The sequence below is a fragment of the Melanotaenia boesemani genome, chromosome 9 (genome assembly GCF_017639745.1).
Source record: "Melanotaenia boesemani isolate fMelBoe1 chromosome 9, fMelBoe1.pri, whole genome shotgun sequence".
Classification (NCBI taxonomy): domain Eukaryota; kingdom Metazoa; phylum Chordata; class Actinopteri; order Atheriniformes; family Melanotaeniidae; genus Melanotaenia; species Melanotaenia boesemani.
In genome coordinates, this window is record NC_055690.1 from 32,821,214 (window position 1) to 32,846,729 (window position 25,516).

A 25,516-nucleotide genomic window follows, 5' to 3' on the forward strand; every position below is an offset into this window, starting at 1 on the left:
CACTAGGAGCAGTGGCCTGGGTTTTCAGTGCAATGGGAATAGTTAAGCACCTTGTTCAAGAGCCCATAGTCCAGGTCCTCCAGGACCGAGTCCACCTCTTTGACCTGTAGGCCAACACTACTTAATTTAGTGTACCTTAAGTCAACATTATAGATGAATTCACTGAAAAATAACAACGTATTAAACTTGAATTTTGAACTTTAACTTTTAAAATGACATATTAATTAAATTATTATACATTAGAAAATGTGCCTTTCAATGTTAAAAACGTTATATTTCCCTTTAAAAATAGAAATTTTATGTATTTTCACAGTTACAGATGTTTCATGTTATTTGACATTTCCATAATCATATTGCTATTTCCCTGTATTTCAAAAATACAGGAAAGAAATGTGAGATAAAACAGAAAAATCTGTGTTACAGATTTTCTTTATATGGTAGAATACATTAACTTACATTCTAAAAATATTATTTAAAAAAACAGGTATTTATGTATATTTACATATTAAATGTATGATACATAAATAGGTGAGCAGGTTCAGCTCATTGCTTTGTCTCATTTATTTGGATTTTTTCTGCCTGGTTTTAGGGCTATCTGTTTCACGGGGGGAGGAACCATTAATCTGCTGAGCTTTTTACAACTTCTGTGTACAATTAAAACCCGAATAAAGGATTGTGTTGAGACAATCAGCATGCCACAGGGTTTCTCACAACCTTCGCAAAAAGGAGGGAGAGTGTAGATGAGGAGGAGGAGGAGGGTGGAAAGATCTTGAGTTGAGGAATTTCAATCCTGTTTGAAGGGGGAGAGGGGGAAAAGAAAAGTCAGGGGGAATGAGGGAACCGGTGGGCAGGAGAGAAGCTTTGGACTGCAGACAGAAGGAAAGGCTGGTTTAAAAATACTCCTGTTGCTAGAAATAGACTTGTGTTTGGACAAGCCAATCGGCGGAAGAGGAGATTAGAGCGTCTTTTGTTGTGCGCTTTTTCTTTTTTTGTTTTTTATTTTGGACTTAAACTTTTGGTTTGGAATCACCAAACAGCGTCAACCGTGAGAAAGCAGCAACTTTTACGCAGCTCAATTTGTCTTCTCAAAAAAGGGAAACGAAACGTCGGGCTCTGCTTTTCTCTGGCCCCTCAGCTGTGGATCATCACATTTCCAAGGCAAACTTTTTGAGCGCACAACGCTTATTTTTCCCCCTGAGCTGCTGGGATGCGGTGATGGAGCTTATTTTCAAGATGACCGCCGTCCCAGTGAAGCTCATTTCCACAGGTGATCCGTGCAGAGAAACAATGGGAGTCTTTAAATGGTCGTTTCTGATCATTATTATGACGCTTGCGCCTTGGAAGCCAGCCGCCGCCGGACAGCTGTCAGGTAAGTTCACCGCGCAGCAGCAGCAGCTTTTTATCCAATCTGGTGTTTGTTCCCTTCGGCGAGAGTAAAAACACAGTAATGAGCAATTAGCTCAGTCAGTTTTTTGTTGTTAACAAGTTGAAATAATTTGCTTTGGGGTGGTGAGTGTAACCACATCTGCAGAGGCGTCCAACATCTGGCAAACATAAAGGAATTTATTACACCAATAAAAAATTGTTCCAAACAGTTTTTAAAAAGTAAGCAAATAAGTTTTATTGATTTACCCAGAACCGATATGTGGGGAAGAATGTTTCCCTGCACTGCTGCTGAGGAATCATGTTTTTGAAGTCAGGTGTGTGAATGTGTTTCATCTTTGCTCCATGCTGGGAACTTGTCCAACCCAGGTATCGAACCAGGATTCCTCACTAGTCATGCCATTTCCACAAAACAGTGGGATTTGACAGATCTACTGCAACAAGGAAAAGACAGACTTAATGAAATTCTGCTGATGTGAGAATATCATGAACCTCACAAGCAGCAGAGCTGAAGACAGAGCTGCAGGGAAGTGAAGCTAGATTTCTTTAGGAAATAGTCTGGTGTGGAAACTCTCAGGGCGGCTGTTAAAACATCTCCTGCAGCCAGTAGATGAAAACATGTTGTCCCTACAAGGAATTCCACCTGCCATCTCCTGTTTTGAATATTGTGGTCTCTGCATGTTTGACCAACACAGACACAGCTCTGAGACAGAGTCAAGCAGTGAAATGATGGATGAGATGCAGGGGGGAGAGTGGAGGAGAAAGAGTTTGGACTGAAGGGGAGGTGGTAAAATGTGTTGCAATGAATCCAGAGAATGGTATGAAAAGGAGGAAAGGGCAAAGGCGCAGGAGTGAATGGAGGGGCGGAATTACGTTAAAAAGCCAAAAAGATTAAGGAGGCAGATGATAACTGCTTTGACTGTGTGAAGTATTTTAGGTATGTACATGTTTGGAGACTTAACAAGCATTTTCATCAGGAGAGAGTGGGAGTGGAGAGGCAGAGTGGAAAGAAAAGGTTCATGATAAAAATGTGGGACCTCAGGGGGAAGTTACGGGACAGAAGGGAGGAGATGGAGTAGTTAAGCATAAATGAATCACTGGAAACAGGCCACACACACAAAGACACACACTATGGCATATTCATGGCCAGCTTAGTCGGGATTCTCATAAAATGTTCACAAGCTTATTATTACATGAAAGCAGCAAGAAGATACAGAGAATAAAAAGTAGGGCTGTTTTTGTCCAGTGTGGCACTGAAAAAAACCCCAAAATGAGGGTCATGCAGATTGTTGAAAGTGTTCAGCCAAGCCTAAAAATAAAGGGAGGAATGACTTTTGATGCCAAAAGTTCCCAGAAGCAGAGAGGCAGCAAAGCGATGGGAGTGTCCTTTCATTTATAACCCACTCCCACATCCAGCTTTTAGGATGTCAAAGTCTATGTAGGTGTTTTTGTAGTGTTTTACACATGCATCCAAATCACAACATGTAATGAGCTAAATAAGCATTCGTGCCAAAATGAGCTCTCTAGTTGATTAACGAGATTGGCTCAGACTGAATCCTTTGGTATGACAGTGACGGGTCACAGGTTGAAGGTCAGAGCTAAGACAGACTCAGAGGACTGCTTGACAGCCTTGAGAAAAACTTTACAAGCAATACACAGTGAGACGAAGAAGCATGAAGCTATTTATGTCCTGAAACTAAAGAACGCAACCAGTGCACAGTGCAAAGAAAGTTAATCAAGACATTTTTCTACAAAGCAAAATAATTACAAGCGAAAGTCAAGATCTGATCATCATGAGATAAAAGTACTGAGATATTTAGAAATATGTCTCATTTAAGTTGAGTGTTTTGATTGTAGGGAAAAGCTAGAGACGTTTCCACTCCCAATATTCATGATGTCCAATGTTTCAGGGACGTCTTGGCAGACGACCTGCAGGCCTTTTCAGAAAAAGCCTGATTTCGTATAGTTTGTGCTGAACTCTCTGTTCACTGATGCTCTCTGAGGAGCAGCAGCAGCCACCCCCCGAACAAGAGGCCTTTTGTTCCGGTATCAGCGCTGTCCTTCTCAGGTCAGCTCCACTATCAGGAGCTCCAGATAGATGGGCTCTTCATGTAGGGGGAGAAACTCTGGACTCACTTGTTCCTCTCATAACCAACTGATAGTACAACCACACCTGTTCAGAGTAAATGAATTTTACAAATAAACGAGAACTTTGGTGGCTTAAACAATCAATTCATTAACTGATAAGTCAACTAATATCATGGTTATTAATTAACTGGTTAGGTTTTTCATTAAACCACAGTCTGCTTGTTGTAGCTTGTGAAGTGTCACAATTCCTTGTGTTTCTTGTGTTTTGATTTTAAACTAACTCATCTTGTGTAATGAGAACCTGAAATAAACATTTTAACTACTTTCTGACATTAAGAAACTGAAAATATTGTAGGTTTTGGGGGGAAAAGTGTTATTTTTTGCAAAGACACAGAATTCGTTCCCTTTTCTTTAGTTTCGTCTACAATAAAATGAAAAAGAAAACAGTTTGACAGACACCAGCATCATGATTAACAAAGCAAATGATCCAAAAGGATCATTTGTTGTAAGTCATTGGAAAAATAAAGAAACTGGACAAATGGAGGATAAAAAAAAAGTCAGGACTAAAAAAATACAACCTACTGTAGATGAACTGTTGGCTGAAGCCTCATCAGGAATGGTCTCCATGGAAGGCTGGCTGAGGTGTTTCACACAACACAAGAACTGGACTGAAAATCAGCTGCAACAGGTCTGATGGAGGGATGAACCCTCCGCAGAGCCTGAACTTCAACATTATTGAAGCAGTGTGGGATCATCTGGACAGAAACAAAAGGCACAAATGTCCAAAGAAGAAAGTCCATCAAGAAGCCTGGAGAACTATTCCTGAAGACTACTTTAGGAAATGACAGAAAGCTTCAGACTGTTGAAGAAAAAAGCTGCTCAGACCAAATATTCAATTTAAAGCTCATTAGAATAGAAAAAAAAGTTTTTACCTCATAATGTTTTCATTTTTTCCATTTTATTTTCAAAACATAAAGGAAATGAGAAATGTCTCTTGCCCCGTACATGAATTTTTAAGTTAAATCTTTCTACATTATTACGTAAAATGGCTGAAGCACTTTTTTTTTAACCTCATGGTCACACAAAACAAAACGTAACTTTATTTTTCTCTGTGTTAATGAAAGATTTGGAGTTTGAACTGAGTCCCAGTGCAGTCATCTCCTCGCTGGGCAAACCTGTTACTCTGCACTGCACTCTGAAGGGTTCAGGGGGTGAGGAAGCGGACCCCCCTGATGTAATCTGGCTGAGAGATGGTGTGCCCCTTCAGTATGCAGACACCAACCAGTTCCAGTTCCTCACTGGCATCAACAGCTGGACCATCAAGAGCACGCTCAGGTATAAAGCAGCTTTATCTGCTGCTCTTTCTCACCACTCTTTATCAATCTGTAAAACTGAATGAGATATAAGGATCACACCTGGCCTAAAAAATTAAGTTGTGCATCCATGTTGTAATAATTTCCAACCATGCTGAATCTCTCCCTTTGCTGGATTAAGGAAAATCCATGTGTTTCTCCTGTTGTAGCATTTAATTCTGGAATGACTGGATTTTAAAATTAGCCAGAAAAATAATCATAATCTTTTTACATATCTGTCTCAGTCCTCTTGTTCTATCAGTTTAACCTGTCATTTCTTCAGCAGTATCCTTTCAAATCAATCTCTTCATGTAACAGGATTGAGAAGGTCCAGCTCCCCGATATGGGCTCCTATAAGTGTGCAGTTTTATCAGGAAGTCTCAACGCTTCATCCGAGGAGGGGAGCATTCAACTGGAAGGTAACTTCATATGATGGCCATGGATACGCCTGGTTTTTAAAGATTACAGACCTGACTCAGCTCTTTCTTTCTTAGGCCTTCCCCATTTCTCTTTGGAGCCACAACACAAGTCTGTTGTGGCCAATGTTTCTTTGAGCCTGAGCTGTGTAGCCCACGGACCTCCAGAACCAGTCAGGGTCATCTGGTTGCAGGATGGTGCTCCGCTGAACTCCCTGAAGGACCCTGTGGCTCTGTCACCCTCTACACTAAACCTCACAGGTATCATTTATCAGTCAGCTCCTGTTTGTAGTTCGCTTTGCACCAAAACAAGTAAAAAATTCTTAATGGTGCACTCCATTAATCTGGATGTCAGAGCTCAGATAATTTTTTTTCTGTGTCATCTTGTCTGTATTTATCAGACTGGTCCCTATTCATTGATGTGACCCAAAACCAGGTTGTGACAACACAGAAAAAGACAGAATGGTACTAAACTTTACATTACAACAGCTATCATCACCCTCCACTTATGCCAAGGGCAGAAATGAGTCTGAGGTTGATGAGGTTCTCTGGTAGGAACTTGGAAACAGAATGGAAAGTTTGGGAATGCAAAGTTATTTATGTAGTCCATAAAATGTGCGAGGGGGGGGGAGAAAATCCCCAAATCATATTTATGTAAAGTTTTAACAATACTCCAAACATAGTAGTGTACAGCCAATCAAATCACTGATAAGCAGGAATCAGAGAACAATTAAACCTTTAGACAGATACAGCAGGTTTATTTATTTAATCTATTTGAACTTGTTTTAATGACCTGCTTCAAACACTAAACAGCAGCTATCAGCTGTGTTTCAAAGACTTCCTAATCCTCCTTTCTTGGCTTGGATAAAACTACCGGCTAACCACCCTCCCCTGAGAAAGCCTGCTTGGCGCCATGCCAGTGAATCCACTGAGGATGTGCTTTGTAGTTGTGTGGGTAAAAACAAAGCAGCAAACACGAGAGCGAAAACTGATGTGTAGAGGACGCACAGAGATAAAAAGACAGAAGGAGAGATAGGAAAAGGCCTCTGTTGCTGTTGAATGCAACCCACAGGCATGTGAAAAAGAGGTCCGGCAGCGTCAGACGGAGGAAGGGAGGAGTAGGCACCATAATTTGACTGAGGGATCTAGTTTGACTCATCAGAGCAGGCTGCCTGGTGTTGACCAGGACCCGTCTGACGGTAACTTACACTCATATCTTTGGAATGGACAGCTGCTCGGGTAAACCACAGTTTAAACCAAGTCAAACACCAAAATAATCTTTTAAGAAGCTCATAAAGTAAATGGCATGAAGAGAATTCCAGAAAGCAGCCTGAACTCATATTGCACATGATCATTTATGTTTTTTCAGTCTTTTCTGCAGAAGCAAAGTCCTACATTTTGTTGAATATTCTTGTATTGTATATTTTTTAAGGGGAAGAAAAATATTTTCCCTTAATATATTGCTAAAGTCGGCAGTTTTAACTGTATACTTGCAGTTTCAGTCAGTACTGGAACATTAAGTTATTCATAAAACAAAACTATTCATGATTCTAAATGCTCAGAATGAGGATATGATACTTGATTGCTGCAAGATAAATATCTGCATTTGCAAACAAATAACTTAGAAACAATACCTGTTTTAATTTTTTTAATCTCTAAATGCCATTAATTAAATGAATTACTTAAATATGATAAATATATTCACACAGTTACAATCTGCAACCTTAAATCTAAAATACAAATATATTAACAAACTAATAAAAAAACAGTATGATTCAAAGACCTACTTTTACAGTAAGTAAGTAAAGTTTATTTAGAAAGTGCTTTTCACAGATAAAAATCACAAAGTGCTGTTCATAAAATGTGTGCAATAAAACAACATAATTTCATAAAATAAAGAAGAACCAATAAAAAGCTTTTCTGAATAAAATAGTTTTCAACTGTTTTTTAAGAGTCCAAGGTGTCGACCACATGGAGGGACAGGGGCAAGTCATTCCAGAGTCTGAGGGCTACAGCCTGAAAAGCCAGGTCTCCCGGGCTTTAAAACGGGTCTTTGGGACCTTCAGAAGGCTCCGGCCTGCAGACTGAGTAGTAGGGACACAGCAAGTTGGCAATATACTGGGGGAGCCTGACCATGTAATGCCCGGAAACTCAAAACTATCATTTTAAAGTCAATACAAAATTTGACTGGAAGCCAATGAATTCTTAATTCACTATGCTGTCTTGTTCTGTTTATTTATTTTTAATGTTTGCCAATGCTAGTAAATAGTATGTCTAGGCTAGTAAATGAACTATAGCCTCGGTGGCCAATATCATTCTGATGCTAGCAGCTAGCATGCAGAAGCTAACAGCCTACTGTTTACACTGCTTTGGTTACTAGCATGTCCAAACTACCCATACAGGCTACTGATTTCTTCATCTTTTGTACTTAGCAGCATGTAGTTCAATATGCTACCATCACCAGCTGTGGCCTGCTTATGCAGTCACTGGCTACCATAAACTTGAAAGCAAGGTTGACATAAACAGATGCTTCAACAGCACCAAATAGTGTAATAGCTGTTAACTGGAAGACCTCCAATGACAGCTTGTGTTGATTAGCAGTCTAAAGTCTCGTACTAGCTAGTTTAGTGGCTAGTTTGACTCAGCTTAGTGGCTAGCTTGGCATGGTTTACTTGCTAGTTTGACACAACTCAAACAACAAATGAACAGCTGCCTAGCGCTCTTCTACTTTGAAGCAATTAGCTAACCAGCCAGAGCAGACAGAGCTCATTCATAGAGTTAAAGTGACATCGCTTAAACAAAGTGTTTTAAACTGAAGTTAACTAGGGGTGCTGCAGCATGCAGTACAGTAAGAAAAGATGTTTTCTTTTTCATGAAATAATTTAAACCTAGTATAATTCTAAGACTGTAAGCTACCATACCTGGGGCTATCTTTAAGTCTTAGCTGTAATGGACCATGCTCTGAAGCTCTGTCATTCCAGCTGACCTAAACCCTGTTGGTCAACACCATGAGCTTTTTCATGGTGACCAAATGACATTTTCAACTTGGGAGAGATATTTTTTTGCGGTTTGCTGATAGGGAAGGAAAGAGACAGATGAGCATGTGGCGCAATCTCGAGATGGCCTGATGAGTCGTTGATTTGCCAACACAGCTAGTGGTCATCTCTCACTCTTCCCTCCCTCTTCTTTTTCCTCTCTCACAACCCCTCACTTCACCCAGCAAGGATCGTACCCCCTGTTCTTTTTCCGGCCACAACACAATGGAGGCATGGTGCCGTTGGCGCAGGACAACACACTGCACGATTCTGTGCAAGTCTGTTTGTGGCCGATTGACAATGTTGGGGTGTTAGATAACAGTGATAAAACTTGAATGTCACATGTTTCAGAGAGTGTCTGTAAGTCTGTGTTGTGTTGTGGAATGTTTCGAGTGTGTGAGCATGCTGTGAGTCACTTGTGAGAGGATTCATTCTCTGTTGAAAATCAGTGAGTCACAGTGTTGTCCTCTTCAGAGCCGTCCCAGGCTTTTAAAGGCAGAAGCTTAACCTTTTACACCTCAGTGCGACCACCCTCTTTGTTTTCGAAGCGATGCTTCAACATATTTTCCATTATGCCATTTTAGACACTACCGGGTTTGAGATTTGTAAGTTTAAGCTCTAATTTAGCTTTAGGTAGAACCTGTTTGGTCAAATAATGTTGAACAACTTTGATTTAAGTGAATGTTTTTTTAATAATTGGGCTAAAAATTACTTTAAAAAACATACTATATAATTTAAATCAGGTTCTGCTTTCATTTTTACACATCATGTTCACATTTGAATTTTGCATTAGAACCAAGAAACATAACTTCATTCAATCCACTAAGGGAATTGAGTTGCCACATTTTGACAAAGCCTAAAAGGATTAGATGTGTTTGCACCGTATTATAAGCTTTTAAAGTTTCACATGTTCTGCCATTATCTGGCTGAGCGGCAAAATGAAACATGACTGATGGCTTAAATATTATGGAGCAGAATGTCACCTTTGAAAGGTTGCTGCTGCTAGTCAAATGCTTCAAACCTGGCAGAAAGATGTTTGTTTTATGAAAAATCAGGTGTTGCACTCTGCAAAATGTGCTTTCATATTACCCCACACCTGCTAACTAATCATGAAATTGTTGATGGAGAGATCATGCACCTTTATGGAAACTATTGACCTCATACTGTTCTAACATAGAACTTTTACATAGAATTTCTCATGTCAACTTTAAGAAAAGCTCAGCATGCTGAGCTGGGATATTTGGTTAGAAAGGACCAGAAATGTTCCACTTGACACCTGAGTGTCTCATGTTCTTGTTCAGGTCTAAACCGAACCAGCACCTTTTCTTGTGAGGCCCATAACCGCAAGGGTGTGGCCACCTCTGGATCTGGTACCATCACTGGTAGGTGATATCATAGTACTTCATCCCACTTCAACTAGTCCTGCTTGTTTTTGATTACTTTTCTTTCTTTCTCCCCTTTTCTCTCAGTTCTTCCATCTCAGCCTCAAAATGTGCAAGCTGTAGAAATCACTCAGACCACACTTCGCTTATCTTGGCAGCCTGGCTTTGGAGGCGACTACCCGATCACCCACTGCTCCGTTCAGGTGAGACATTGTGAGATAAATGTGAAAGGAAAACACCATCAGCCTGGGAAATAACTACAAACAGTTCAACCTGCATGCTAGACAAATGCATCCTTCCAACTCTCTTTGCAGAACTGATTCTGAACACCACAGCCTTACCTTCTGCAAAGCTAATTTTAAAGAAAAGACAGCTTGCTTTTCTTTTCTTTGCTTGACTCTTCCCCTCCCCTCTTTATTCTTGTACCAGTGGATCAGGTTTCACTCTGGGAAAGTGGCCTCCTGGACTAATCTTGTGTAGCACCACTCCCTCTCCTAGTGTCTCTGCCACGATCCCTCTTTGTTGCTGTTATAGCTCATAGCTGAGTGGAGGAACATTTTCTCCTGGAGAAGGGAGCTGTGCTGCACCACCCTTAAACGTCTGGTTCTAATAAAGCTGCCCCTCATGCCTCTTGCTGCTCCTGGGCCCCCCTCCCCTCTGCTCCCCACAGGGGAACAAGACAAGGGGCCTGCTTCAGCAGAATGGGGCAAAAATTTGAATTTAAAGGTTCATTGTGTAGTGGAGAGAAACGTGAAAAAGGCTGCGATGTAGAGAGAAGAAAGACTTTACTGTGCCCTGCAGATGAAGGCATGAACAAGAGATGAATGGAAAAAGAAAAGAAAGAGAGGACAAAAGAGAAACACAGAGTAAGTCGGTTAATGAAAACAGGAAAAGGCAGTTAGAACAGGTATTTTGGGTCTGAGTGATAGAAGAGGAATGCACACTGGAGTGTGACTCAGGGCTGACTTGCACCAGTCAATTAAACACAGTTGCTTTACAGGCTGGTGGTGATTCATCAAGTTTGGACTGTTTTTCATTCATTGTCTCATACCAACACACACATTCATATGCTACTAATTCACAACTTCCTATTTATTGGACTCAAACCACCTAAGTCACGCCATGAGGAAAACACATCCACCCAGATACTTACTGTATGTGACATCTGAACACTCAGGATATTAAATTCAGAGCATAACAGGCCTAATCTGTTTATGTGTGTGTTTGCTTTATAGGACGATTATATACGTTTCCAACTCTGTCAAGTGCAGCCCAAAGCCTTCAGGAGCTGTTTGATAATAATCAGTGCAGTAGAACAATGGTTTACACCAGCAACTTTAATGTGGTTTGAGATTGCTGCAGTGATGAATGTTCCCTGCTGTGTGTTCCTCTTTAAATGTGTTTACCACAGAAAGTTTGCAGATACAGCAGGTTTCTGCCTCTGATTTTTGCTTGATGAGTTCTGCTTTCTCTGCATCTTACTGAGACTGGGTCACGTTTGGAAGAAAAGGCAGATTTTACACCTTGTTTATAAGTGGAAACAGAGAGAAACAGCGTGTGTTTAGTTTGAATGGATGGAAGTATCTTTTATTTTCACATATATAGCAAGCATTTACAAGCTTTTTCTATAAATTCAATAAATATGATGTTTTTCAGCCATGTAAAGAAGGTAGTTCTCCCTCTTTCACTTCTGAGGTTTTACATCATATAAGTCATATTTTGGCAAAAAAGTGAAAATCTGTCTAACTGTAGTGCTGATTGACTGTGCATCATTGCCTATAAAACCTTAAAATATGACTTGATCAATTGTTATGAGGGTAACAACATAAAGAATTGGTAAAAAAAAAATCAATTACCATGTTTTAAAATGAGGCAAAACGGTTTTAAATAAACAAAAGCACAAAATATATTGTACCATGTTAGTGTTTACTGAACAAAAACTAAGCCGAAATGCAGAAGCAGTGTGAAAAACTACCAGCCACAGCATTTTTATATCCAGATTCATTAAACTTCGGAATTGAAAGATGTGCATTTCCTTTCTACATATGTCTGTTTTTTTTTTTTCTTTTATTAATTTTTTTACAAAACAAGATTGCCCTAATTGGGAGAATTTGAGAAAAGATTGTGCCAAATGTTCTTCTTCGCTTTGTCAGTTTGCAGAGATAATGTCCACATATTGTACTATGACCCGACAGAGGTTTAGAAATGCATCATTCCGAAGAAATATAAATATTCACCCCAAATGGTTTTTTTAGGCAAGCATTTTTTCAGTTGTGCTATGTGCCATCGTAATTTCTTCTTCATCATTAACATATATATTTATATTTACATCTTAACAAATCTCACCAGTGTTCTCTTTACTACGACACCAAAAGTATCCAAACCAACCTTGTGGTTGTAAAGATATACTTATTTTATTATGGGTATGACTTTTTCAAGCAGAGGCCTAAAAATAAGCGCAGGTTCAAAAGGGTTAAAATCAACAATTTTTCATCTATCAGGTTTTTTCTGTTGTCTGTGTTGAGAAATTAAATCTTCTGTTGTTTCCACCTAAACTTCAGCATCCTCTTCCTGTTTGAAGTAATAAAACATAAAGAGCCGCTCTGTCTAAACGCAGCATAAAAGTTTGTAACACTTTCATGTTTGTTGTCGGGATGTTTCAGGCCAAACAATCAGGACAGCCCTTCCCAGCAGGCACCGATAAGATGATCCACAACCAGAATGTGAACGTCCCACCAGCCACCCACCTGATCGAGGACCTGGATCCCTACAGCGTCTATGCAGTCAGGGTGGCCTGTCATAGCAGCCAGGGCCCTTCAGACTGGTCACCCTGGGTGGAGCTGCACACCAAAGAAGGAGGTGAGTCTTCCAAGTGCAGAGATGTTTGTTTTCACCCTGGATGTCTTGTCTGGATGTGTGTGTGTGTGAGTGAGTGCGCAGAAGTGTGTCAAGGTCAGGATTGTGTTATCTGGCTTCTGGCTCAGCTCTAAGTCTAATCCTCCTCCCATTCCCTCTGCATACTGTAACCAGAAAAGAAGCTACATAGCAAACTAGCAGGTGTCACTAAGTTGCATTTTATGGTGTTTTGGTCTGTGTCAAGGGTCGGTTTTATATCATTTACACGTAAACACCCAGTTTTAACAACAGCATGTAGAAATACTTTTTATTACTAGATTTAGAGTCTCAAATTGAAGCTTAAAATTTTCATTGACATTTTACAACCTCTGAAGTTGCCTGAATGGATGCATTCAGTTCAGACCATATGCTAGCTTATCAACCAAATATCTAAGGTTTTATAAGAAAATTGTGACTAAAAACCACAGATTTGATATGAGCCAAGCTTCGCTGATACACTGGTGCTTTTTTAAGCCTTTAGCCATCACCGGGAATCAAGTGTTAAACTCCTAAAACGAACAAACAGTGGCCTCTGCAACACATGCCCTTACTAAACCAGCATTTCTACTTCAGTCACAGTGAGTTAAGACAAACTGGATCTGCATTTAATGATAACTAGGAGTCAGAGAATCAGGTTACCACGGTACATTAATCATACTAGTCCTTCCTTTACTCAGAATGTGTTCCTGAAGAAAACCAGATGCAAGTGACTGTACCTCTGTGAACCCAGTTTCAAATGTAAACTATTGAGGCAGAGGGCTGACTGGTATAGGAGGGGCAGAAGAGGTGGAGGTTTTGGAAAGGGAGGGTGGATGTTAAATTCTCCTGAAAGGCCTCAGTTAGGATCACAGGACTGTGTCCAGACTGTAATGTTGGGCTGCTGTGTGTTTGACTTTGAATGGAGGTGGTATTTTCCATGCCAGCTCATGCTGTCTCTACTCCTGGATAAATAGAATGGAAATAGTGTACACTGAGAGGAGAGAGATGCCACAGCAGGGATGACTGGGGTTTTCCACGATGGAAGCAGGCGATGATGCGAAAACACTCCAACAGAGCATTTCCCATTTTCTCATAAACAGAAAAATTAAAAAGGAGAAGAAGAACTCATTGAAATGCTGGTTACAGTCAAGATTTAAAAGTTTCAGTTCTTCATTGTAAATAACTTGAAGTAATCTTCTTTTCTATTTAGAGAAAAAAATTCACAGATTTTATAATTTCCCTATTTATGGAGGCTGTTTGATTCTCAATAAACAACTTGAATGAAAAAAAACCACAAAGTTTGGTTTGCTGATTTCGCATTTGAGATATATTATTTCTATTTGTTTCTGAAATCACAGTTAGATGTTGAAGGAGGCTCAAACTGACAGATATGTTGGATGTCGGGGATGATGAGTTTCTTTTGACTTTCTGAAACGGGTCATCCCGTTGATTTTTCCATTTGGAAACTTAAAATTCTGACATCAAAGTCCAAAAGCAACTCGCCACAGATACGGAAAAATAAATGGAAACAATTAAAATCCCAATTTAAAATCATGTTACTCCAGCTGTATCAGGTCTGAGCTGAAAAATAATAAACTCCTGTGACTGACCAGCGTCTAATATAATATCACATATATTCCCAGAGATGTCAATAAGAAGAGCTCTTATTCCTCTTGTAGATGTCCACTACAGTTTTTTTTTTCCTTTTTTCCTCCATGAGGTTTGTTTTCTCTTAGGACAACTGTTTCTTCTACTTATGATAAGCATTAGTAATGTAGCTTATACCACCATCCTCTGGTGTCTAATGGACACATGGATGAGTCACATTTTTTTTGTTCCTTTTCAGAAGATCACTTTAAGTTTCCTTCATCGTTGAAATGGTAAATGTAGAAAGAGGAATTAGAGAGAAACTGGCTGCAGTTTTTGCATTTTCGTCGTACTTTCAGTGCTGCAAACTGAAGAAATGTCCATAAAGTTAAGAACCGGAGTACTAAGTTCCTCTTTCATTTTCTTCCTCTTCAATAAATCATGCAGAATTGTGCTCCACTGTCTCGGACAAATGTTATCCCGATGCTGACATCCCCATTTGCTGCTGCAAACAGCATTGTTCAATTTATGACAGAGTCCACTCCTGCCAGGATTTTATTTTCTTCTTTGTTTGTGCCATCTTTCATAGCCTTCGACTGAGTAGGGCTAACTTGTGCTCATGTTCTCATGTTAATCTTTTCATCCCTCAAATCCTACAAACATCTCTGATGAGGTTATTTCCAGCACCCCCAGTGGTGTTTTCTCTGAATCCAGTCTTTAACGTCATTCCTTGCACATTTTGTGACCCAGGATGACATATTTCCAGAGCACACAGCAAGGTACTGTGGGAAAAATACAGAAAAAAGTGGCTTAATTGTGGGAGTTGGGAAGGAATAGCTGGAAGAGCAGGGAAATGGGAGAAGGGGGCGCTTTGAGAAAACACAGATTTTTACCATTTTCCCAAAGCCCACTTTTCTCCCTGGAGGACGACAGAGCAGAGGGAGAAGGAAAAGAGGGGGGCTTGTTGGTGGGAGAGGAAGTGAGGCGACCCTTGTAACCCCTTAAATCCTAAATCTCCTGCAATGAGATCATATTTACATATGAATTTTTTCCCTAAAATGAACAAATAAAAATAGTTTCACAGGGACAGCAAACACTTCCTACATCACTTCAGTTTGTATCCTGATGGAAATGAGTCATGATGAAGTGGTTCGGCACACGAGTCACATGTAATGCTGTTTACTGCAGACTGCTGTAAAATTAAAAGTTAGATGTTCTTATAAGCTGCAACGTTGTCAATGCCGTTTGTGATTTAGGAACTATGTTTCTTGTGAAGGTTGTTTTCCCTCAGGTGGAACAGACTCCACATTCCAGGGAGTCAGAAAGAGAAAAGTTTGAGATTTGTGGCTTAAATCAAACTTTGTCCAAGTTTTTGTGTTTTAATAGTAGCACCCAAAAGGATGTGAAACACAAGTCTGCCATGTTTTTCTACAAAAAGTTTTTTTCTTCTTCGCACTTTTACATAAACAATTAGATTCTCCTAAGCGCTGTATGAAAAAGAGAGGGGCATTACTAGAGAGGGCAGCGAGGGAGAAGAAAACATGGCCAGAAAAAGATGGAATTGCGCTGCATAGCAGAGAAAGAAAGATGGATGAGATGAGAAGGAGAGGGGGAGCAAAGGGGAGCTGGTATAAAACAAAGAGGTGGAGAAGGAGGCAGAGCGGCCGATGGATAATGGAGCATAGGTGGAGCTGAGCGGAGCTGCTGGAACGAACTTGACTTGGAGGTTGTTTTCGTTGCCGCTGGCAGACAGAACAGGGACCACATGTGGAAACAATCACCCTCCAAACGTTTCCTGATAACATCATCCATACTGTAGGCTGGGCCGTGTTTCTCCAAACTCACAGTGACTTAGCTCATATGTGTGTGTGTGTGTTAGTGTGTGTGTGAGTGTGGTTGTGTGGGTGTCCAGCTAGTTTGTATGACATTTAGAGCCTACAAATACAGAGAAGGCAAGTCTAACTCAGAAAGTAAGCCCTGTCTTCTACTTGGGAAAAAGTTTCCTGGAATTTTCTGCTACACATGCACAAATTCCTCACACTATTTCTGGCATGTTATTCAACTTAGTTTTCTCTCTGCTACAACAGTAAGCCAAAAAAGAAAAGTCAGGGGAGAAAAGATGAGTTAGAGATAGAAACTGATAATGTCTTTATCAGATACAAAGAGACCTCGATGTCCTCTGAACATCTGTGGTGCCCTCAGATGCCTTTTATTTATTTATTTATTTTTATCTCCAAACAGCAGAATTCTTCACATTCTCTGACATCTTCTCACTCCAGATGTTGCAGTTATACACACCCCAGAGGCTCTGCTGTCAGAACAACTCATGCCTGGCTAACTTCTGCCCACTGAGCCTACAGTCTCTCTTCTTTTTTATTTGTGTCCCATCACACCCTCAGTGTTCTCCTTCCCTGTGTGAAATGCTTCTGAGTTGGTTTGTACTCTTTGTTTCAGTTCCAGAGAATCCACCTGTTCACCTGAATGCTAATGCAAACGGGACCGAGGTGCTGGTGATGTGGGAGGAGCCTCCAGGGAAGCTGAATGGAGAACTTAAGGGCTACATGGTGGAGTACAGCACTCCTTCTGGCCTGCCGGTCAGTGACAGCCGCCATCGACTTTCCTCTTTAAAGGCTGAAAAATAAAAAAGATTCTGATACAGATTGAAGTTGGGCTTTGTCCCACATCTGGTAAAACTTTCTAGAGTAATCCTGCCAACAAGCAGACAATCAATGCCAACAATCACAATTCTCCAGCTTGTTTTTTTCTTGGCAGAGGAATTTAAAAAAGTGTTTCGACAACATTGCCTCTTTGGCTGAGGTAAAAAACCAAACACAGCCCTGATATTAGACACATTTGTGTCTAATCTGGGCTACTTTTAGCACACTTCTAGCTCAGTTATGGCACTGTAAACTGTTATGTAGGATCTGGAAAGGTCCAAATATCATAACCTGGGCCAAACTTCAGTTATTGCATGTGTTGACTAGATGTGGCCCAAAGGTTCTGAGAGTCATTTTTGGCTAATTAAAGGCATGTCTGATGGATTTGCATCTCAGTTTAGTCAGCCATATTAGCTCTGAGTCACCTAAATGTAGCCCATAAGAAAACTGAAGATGTGGGCCAAATGCACCTTTTATATCCTTAAATGCTGAGATTGTTTATTCTCAGAAATTGTTCTATTTTTTTATCAGGTCTTGACACTGACATTCCCACTCTTTTCTTTTCTTGGTAGGTTGTTGCTGATGCTGGATTGGACACTGAGCTGTCTCTTAATCTGTCTGTCCCCATGTCTAATGTGACTTTTCGAGTGTGTGCCTATACTGGGGCAGGTCAGGGGCCCTGGACCCCCACTCAGACTCTGGTACTTACTCCTTTTGGTGAGTGACAGCTTTATAATTATAAAGAGAAGCAAGTTGGGGGGGAAATGGACTTAAATTAATTTATTTAAAAGAAGAAGAAGAATTATTGGATCAGAATTCAAATCCCATATAACATATTAAAATTTAAAAGAAAACATTCAGTTGCCCTATTATCATTATTTTCAAAGAAAAGATAGGTGTTTTTCTCTTGAGAGTCCAAATATTGACATCATATTTTTTCTTAATTCCACAGCAGCAAGGAAATCTGTAGGTGAGTAATGACTCAAAGTGCTCATACAAACCAACCACACCACGCTGTAAGTGACACAAAATAACACAGCCAGAGTGGAAGTGAGCTCATGACACAAAAGTTCTCTTTTTCACTTTGTGTCACAGCTTTCTTCAGTGATAGCGCCATCTTGTCTATTTAAAAGAAAAAAGGAAGGAAGAGAAAAACGAGAAGAGAAGGGCTCACAGAGAGACAGAGACAGGAAGGGGGAGATGGGTTTGGGAGGGTGAATGGGAAGACGCATCATAAATATTTATAACAGACAAAGGCAGTGTTAGCACCTCTGTTTGGTTTGTCTAATAAAGCCAGACAACAACAAGAAATGCAGGAAAAAAGAGCTATAGAGGCAGGGAAAGTTGGGGGAGGATGAGTGTGAATTGAAAGGAAAGCTGAAAACTGTGGGTGGAGGTTGGGATTGCTTAGCAGTAGCTTGTGTGGGAGAGGGAGGCTAATTGTAGCATGACTGATTAGACATTAATAAATCCTGCTTTTGGTGTTAAGGAGCACGTTTTCAGAGTTACATTTAGGATAGAGGTTACTTCGTGAATTTGAACAAATAAAACATATTTACCCGTTCATCCATGGTTTAAACGATAAATAAGGTCATTTTCAGGTGGACGTTACGAAGGCTAGAATACTTTGGTATTGAAAGGAGTTTGTGGTCCACTAAATGGAAGGTATCCATGTCATGTAGCTGCAATACAAGCCCAGATCATCATCCCTTCACCACTGTGCTTCACAGCTTGTACAGATATGCTATATTTAGGTTTATTCCTAAATGCTGCTGCTAACCAGACATGTCCTCTTTGGTCTGGTCTGTCCAACACTGTCCCAGAAGTCTTGTGGTTTGTACAAATGCAACTTGGCAAAGCTAAACTCACCACCAAGTGTCTTCCTGCAACCCTTTCAAACAAGCCATTATTTTTCAGTCTTTTTCTAATTGTAGTTTCATGAACTTTAATATTTACTATGCTAACAGAGGCCTGGAGAGTCTGAGATGTAACTGTGGGTTTTTGCAGTTACTCTGGGCATTACGTAGTCTGGTCAATAAATCAGTTGCTTTTGCACTGCTTATTGCTACTTACTCTCGTAATACCTGTGAAAGTAGTATGTTTTACATACACATTTTTTTTTATTTTAGCATTGTTTTCATTTAATAAATAATGAGACTGTTCGTCTCTGTTTTTTCCCCTAATTTTAAGGCCTGGTATAGACCAGTTAATCTTTTTAATCATGTCCTGATACATAAAAATATGTGAAAAGAAAGAGGTTGTTCTTTCTTTAACACATAATAGCAGTTAAGAAGCATGTGCTATTAATCTTAATTAAAAGTGACAAAAAAGCCAGCACACGAGCTTAATGTTTACTACAATACATTTCTTTTGCCTTCTCAAAACGACAAGCAGTAAGAATTCTTTTCATACACACTTATTACCAAAAACAAAAAGGAAAAAAACATGCCAATTCACTGCTGTTTTTCTTGCATGAAAGTCTCCAAACATCTTAAATCCTGTCTCTGTCCACGCCCCGTCCCTCAGATCCGTCTTCACCCCCAGCCTTTTCCTGGCACTGGTGGTATGTGGTGATGGCCATTGCCGGTGCTGTGGCCATAGCTGTGCTCATGGCTGTTTACGTGGCCAAGCTGCGGCGCAAGGAGACACGTTTCGGGTACGTAGGCTGTTTGTCCTCCTGGTGGGTGGAAAGGGAGGAACTTTAATAGCTGAGCCAAACCAAAAAGTTTAATTATTTTCAGCTTCTTGACCTAGTTGCCTTACATGTGTGGATATTTTGAGACTAAGACATTAGCTCTGAAAGTCATTTAGTATGTATTGCAATGAAATGAAATGCTCATTTTCTCATTTTCTAATCTACTTGTTGTGCTTTGCTTTTGTCTGATGCATTCACAGAGAGGCATTTGAACCCATGATGGAGAGCGGTGAACTGGTTGTCAGGTATCGTGCTCGCCGCACCTACAGCCGCAGGACAACAGAAGCCACCTGTAAGTTCCTCTCTGCCCCTGCATGTTTGTCAGAAAGTTGATGCTCTGCATTTGTACCTACTGTCACTCCAACAGGAACAGATACTTTCAATAGCATGTCTAAGCCTGCCTCTTTCCTTAGAGGAAGATTCTTCCCCTCATCCTGAGGCGCTGGTTTAGTGGAGAGAGATAGCAGCCTCTCATGACATACAATGACAGCTCTGTTCTCCATGTTTCAACACAGAAATCACATCATCAGCTTGTTTGGTTGATCAAAGCCAGGAACACAAACAGCTAAGAGTTAATTCACTCCACAGCTGCAATCACAGACCTTGAGTGTCTCGATCTGGACTGACATAATACACAGTGTTTTTATATCATACAACACAATCTTTTTATAGCAGCATCGATTAGATGTGCAGTGAGTCCTTTCATGAAGTTGCCTGTGCAGTCAGGCGAATAATGGTGAAACATGATAGTATGGGAGAGGTTGAAAAGGGAATACGGTTACATCAGGGAGCAAATGGATTTGTGCGCCAGTCCAGAGCAAGCTCTAGCAACTGGAATGAAGAGGTCATTCCAATTTTAGGGAGTAAAATGGGAGTCGGGAAAGTCTCACCCAGGTGGAGCAATGACCTTCCAATTCAAAGACATTTTCTGCTGTGTTTTGTGTGCCACTCGCTTGTGTGAGTCGTGTGTGATTAAAGACAAATATATTTACCTGTGAACACAGTATACAGACACAGGATTCCACACAGCTGGGTCACATTCAAGCACTGACATTGTCCCTGGTGTGCACTTAATATTTGTATGGTCCTCATGCACAAGTCTCAGCTTGTCGGAGCCACAAAGAGGCCAGGGGAAAGGCAAAAGTGCAGAAAAAAAAAAAACTTTTCAGGAAGTGAAATGAGAGGAGCCAAGAGGAGATGAGGAGATAATGTGTACTCTGAGAAAATGATGGAAAGTGCACTTGGAATAAAGGAAGGGGTTAGATTGGATGGATTTGGGCAGCATTTACGCTGATCTTGACCAGAAGTTTTGGGCAGTTCTCAGGACAAAGTCAAATCCCGGAGCTTTGGGCTTTTTTCTTTTTTTTTTGCTGGCTGCCAGCATGTGTCATGAAAGGCCTTGACTGAGAGCATTTCTGTCCAGTGTAAGACAGATTGATAGCAAGGCAGCAGCTGAAGGGGTAACGCTGAGTATGTTGTTGCCTTGTCACATCCGGGCCCAGATGTGAAAACAGAGCTCACATCTGTAGCGCTGTCTGCTCAACACCGTAGTGCTCTGACAGCCAGCTGTGGAGGGAATACTGAAGCAAAAAAATGTAGAGCAGCTTAAATCCTCTGACCCCATCTCTGTAGGACACAGACCTGGTTCCTGCTGGAACTCATGCTCACGTGTCCCACACCTAAAAAAGGGGACAGATGGATGGGTTTTCAAACAATTTTGCCAAAGAAGACTGACTGAGGTTTTATTAATACCTAATACTTTTCCTTCTTTTTTTTCTTACTGTTGTTTTAATCTCACTTTTTTCTTCCTTTTTTTTTAAGTAGTTCCAGGGAGATGTTTAGCATTGTAAAGCATTCCCTCTTACCTTAACAACTGTCAACATCTAGGAAGTGAGGAGACCAGTTCTTGGAGTTTTAGGAGAGGAATATTGTCCCATTTTGGTCTGATGCGGGATTCTAGCTGCTCAAAAGTCCTGGACCTTCTGGTCTGGACTGCAGGCAGGCCAGTTCAGCAGCTGGACTCTTCTCCTGTGAAGCCATGCTGCTGTGATGGATGCAGGATGTGGTTCAGCATTGTCTTGCTGAAATCTGCAAGGCCTTCCCTGAAAGAGACGTTGTCTGGATGGGAGCAGATGTTGCTCTAAAACCTCCATGTACTTTTCAGCATTGATGGAGCTTCACAGATGTGGAAGCTGCCCACGCCATAGGCACTAATGCAGCCCCATCCCATCAGAGATGCAGCTTTTCACCTGTCCACTGAGAACAAGCTGGATGCTCCCTCTCCTTTTCAGTTGCTGGACACATCCATGCTTTCCAGAAAGAATTTCACATTTTCATCCATCTGACCACAGAACAGATTTCCACTTTGCCTCAGACCATTTTAAGTGAGCTTTGGTCCAGAGAAGACGGCGCTAATAATCCTGTTCATATGTGGCTTCTTCTTTGCATGATGGAGCTTTAACCTGCATTTGTGGATTTCAGGGTGAACTGTGTTCACAGACAGTGGTTTCTGGAAGTCTTCCTGAGTCCATGCAGTGATTCCCAGTAGAGAATCATGTCTGGTTTTAATGCAGTGCTGCCTGATGACCCCAGATCACCAGCATCCAGTTTTTTATTTTTGGCCTTGCCCCATGCACACAGAGATTCCTCCTGATTCTCTGAATCTTTAGATGATAATATAGAGTGTAGATTGTGGGATCTTCAAAATCTTAAAAACATATTATGTTTAGGAACATTTGTCTTTAATTATTGAGTGTTTCACAATTTTTAGAGCCAGTTTGTCTCAGATTGGTGAACCTCTGTCCATCTTTAAATCTGCAAGATTCTGCCTCTTTGAAATGCTCCTTTATACCCAGTCATGTTACAGACCTGCTGCTAATTAAACTAATTAGTTGTCAAATGCTCCTCTAGCTGTTTTTGATTTGTGCCAGTTACTTTTCCAGCCCTTTATTGCCCTTATTCCAACATTTTAGAAATGTGTTGCTGCCATCAGATTCATAATGAGCTTATAAATATCTCAGTTTCAACATCTGACATGTTGCTTCTGTTTTACTGTGATTAACATTTGGGTTGGTGAGATTTGGAAATCATTGCATTCTGTTTTTTATTTTACATTTTTCATTAGCCTTTTTGGAATTAGAGTCGTACATATTTCGAATTAGAATAAATGAATAATCTGACATATTTTTTATTACATTTTCTGATATCATAGTGATGCTACTTTGCATTGAAAACAGATGAGAAGTGTTTTAATAAAGTTTAATTTTGTGACTTTCACATGTAAACAGGCTTGTTTTTGTTCAGATTTTTTCTTATTTTCATGGTTGTTGCATTTTGGCCGTTTGTATTAATACTTTGATTCCGGCTTGTTGTGGTTTTTACGTTTATCCACTGTGGTTTTTATAAAACTAAATCCGGCTGTTTGATTCAGACTGGCTGTTTTTCTCTGTTATTAATTAAAATAGTTTAAACAGCATTGAAAGTTTTTATTTTTTCATCTCTTTAGTGAACAGCCTGGGTATCAGTGATGAGCTGAAACAGAAGCTCCAAGATGTGATGGTGGACAGACATAAACTAACCCTTGGAAAGACCCTCGGAGAAGGTAATGTTTTGTCAGTGAGGAGAGCAAAAAAGGCTCCTTATCTTTACGTTTGTCTCTATCTGAGACTCTGATCTGTGTTTTAACTGCTTCTATTTTCTTCTTTCTTCAGGGGAGTTTGGCTCTGTGATGGAGGGACTGCTGACTCAAGAGGAGTCTGTTCTCAAAGTTGCTGTCAAGACTATGAAAAGTGAGTAGACGGTCGAAGCCCCCAGCGTTCCCCACAATGAGTCTCTTCATCATGTGAACACAGGCTGCTTGATGGAAGCTCCTCAAGTCAAAAATTAACGATTGGTCATGGCAAACATCTTGCTTTTCGATCAGAAAACAGACAAAGACTCGGCTTGTAAAACATATTGGCGGAAGAAAAGTTTACCCCACATAAACTGTAGCCTCAAAGTAAAGTTAATTGTTTTCGAAGTGAAATCGACTCCGGATTCATGGAAAAACTGCACCACACCCTTGTGATTTCTATCCATTTCAAACTGAAGTATTAAAATAAAATTTTAACATGTCACGGTTGGAAGAATCCAGGATTTACAACCTCGCTGTGTTAGCTAAATGAAGTGGTCTGACCATGCGGCCCATCTCCTCTCCAGTTGCCATCTGTACCCGCTCTGAGATGGAAGACTTCCTGCGTGAGGCCGCCTGCATGAAGGAGTTTGACCACCCCAACGTCATGAGGCTTCTAGGTGAGTCAGGAGTTACCTGCTTGGCACAGTGATTGCTCTCTTCTTAGGGTATTTAGCTATTCAAGTTTATAAATATTGACCTCTCTGTGTAAAACAAAACCATTAAGGTTAATTATATTCTTTGTGTAGGATATAAATGATTTCTGAAGGATAATCCTAAACCTCTTTTCTTCCCTCCAACTTTGACCACTGAGTCAAAAGGGAAGAAGTCAAAGCTGCTTCAGCTTTTTCTGAATTGAATACATCATTTTTGTATAATCTGTCCTGGATCATAAACCAGGAAAGATTATGCAAATATTCTCAGGGTTTCACCTGTATGGCTTCCAGGTAACTTCTCCTGCAATAGTTTTCCCCAAGAAATCCTTCAGAAAACTCTCCAGTTTCATTTTGTGGATGTCCACCACAGTTGCTGTTGTTTAGCTGTACTTAAAATAACTGTTGAGCATTGTACTATATATACCACCACCATCTGGCTTCAGTGTGCATCAAAGTTTATTTACTCTAAGCAGCACAAGGAAAAATTTCTGACTCCCATTTTATTTATTTTTTTTTGCAACTTTTCTCTAAAGGTTGCTTCAGATTTGCTTCGCTTGTAAATCGAAACCTTACGAGTGTTTCATTTCTTCTTTACACAAGAATAAGACTTGAAGATACTTCCCTCAAGTAGAGGAGTACTTTCAACCAAATACTGATACACCCTCATTTCCGGGCCTCTCAAAGGTTTGGTAACTGAGGGACAATGTAGGGCTGGCACATTACTGAGGACATGCACACAAACCTACATATTTAACTGCAGAAAAGTCTACTTGCAGTTCTTAGTCCTTGCACGATAAGCAATGTTTTTAAGCAGATTTATACTATAATTCCTATCAAATAAGGTTTACTACATCTAAAATCTTTGGCTTTCTTGGACTTTGCTTCCCTTTCCTCCTTCTCTTCCTTGTAGACCTAAAATCATTCGCTGATTCTGTCTCTTCATGCTTCTCAGAAGGTATTTCCTCCTTTTTTTCCTCTAAAGAGCTCAGTGATCAGTGATGACCCCAACTCCTCCTCTTGCTGCCTTTTTTTTTTTGCCATAAAATGAGCTTATTGATGCTTTGCTGAAAAAATGCAGCTGAATCTGCAGAATATGCATACCTGCCCGAGATAACATCTGCTTTTGCCATGAATATTAACACATCTTCCAGCTGGTATCTGCATATTAGATATTCTCATTAATCTGGTAACCTGAGGGAAACATGCATTTTAAAAGCTGTTAAACAAACACTGTTAGAATATTTAGTCTTCATCAGTACGTCCATTTTATAGATGTATGTCCTCCTCAGTAACGTGTTGTGGTGTTCTTGGGGAAGACATTGACCACCACAGGTGTGTAAGAGATTAAATGGACAATGGATGATGAACATTTACATGAATGTGTGGATTTCATCTCTTATTTATTACAAAGACACCCACGGGGTGCATCTGGTTACAGATATCTGAAAACTGGGCCAAATGAGGTCTAAAAACTTTTACATAAGGAAATACCACTAATGGTTTAGAAAGTGAGAGGATTTAAACTGATCTTTTAACAAAACTAGCAAATTGAATCATGAGTTATTTGCATGTATATTAAACAGACGTGTTTTTGTAGGTGTGTGCCTGCAGACTGTGGAGAGTGAAGGTTACCCGTCTCCTGTGGTCATCCTGCCCTATATGAAACATGGAGACCTGCATAGCTATCTGCTGTACTCCAGGCTTGGAGACTGCCCTGTGGT

General features: G+C 40.3%; 1 protein-coding gene across 2 annotated transcripts in view; it reads left to right on the forward strand.

The window, feature by feature from the left end:
- The first annotated feature begins 834 nt into the window (after positions 1 to 834).
- The window catches only part of LOC121645713 (tyrosine-protein kinase receptor UFO), a 32,111-nt gene continuing 7,429 nt past the window's right edge, over positions 835 to 25,516 (forward strand). Inside the window, exons 1-16 of one of the 2 annotated variants that reach the window (XM_041994342.1) lie at positions 835 to 1,369; positions 4,596 to 4,806; positions 5,142 to 5,242; positions 5,318 to 5,500; positions 9,576 to 9,656; positions 9,744 to 9,859; positions 12,320 to 12,515; positions 16,572 to 16,711; positions 17,347 to 17,491; positions 17,727 to 17,744; positions 19,301 to 19,430; positions 19,670 to 19,761; positions 22,975 to 23,070; positions 23,180 to 23,257; positions 23,667 to 23,759; positions 25,393 to 25,514. In XM_041994342.1, coding sequence (XP_041850276.1) covers positions 1,216 to 1,369; positions 4,596 to 4,806; positions 5,142 to 5,242; positions 5,318 to 5,500; positions 9,576 to 9,656; positions 9,744 to 9,859; positions 12,320 to 12,515; positions 16,572 to 16,711; positions 17,347 to 17,491; positions 17,727 to 17,744; positions 19,301 to 19,430; positions 19,670 to 19,761; positions 22,975 to 23,070; positions 23,180 to 23,257; positions 23,667 to 23,759; positions 25,393 to 25,514 — 1,956 coding nt within the window. In that variant the 5' untranslated portion in view covers positions 835 to 1,215. The remainder of the gene's footprint in view (positions 1,370 to 4,595; positions 4,807 to 5,141; positions 5,243 to 5,317; positions 5,501 to 9,575; positions 9,657 to 9,743; positions 9,860 to 12,319; positions 12,516 to 16,571; positions 16,712 to 17,346; positions 17,492 to 17,726; positions 17,745 to 19,300; positions 19,431 to 19,669; positions 19,762 to 22,974; positions 23,071 to 23,179; positions 23,258 to 23,666; positions 23,760 to 25,392; positions 25,515 to 25,516) is intronic. The other variant, XM_041994343.1, reaches the window with a different exon arrangement.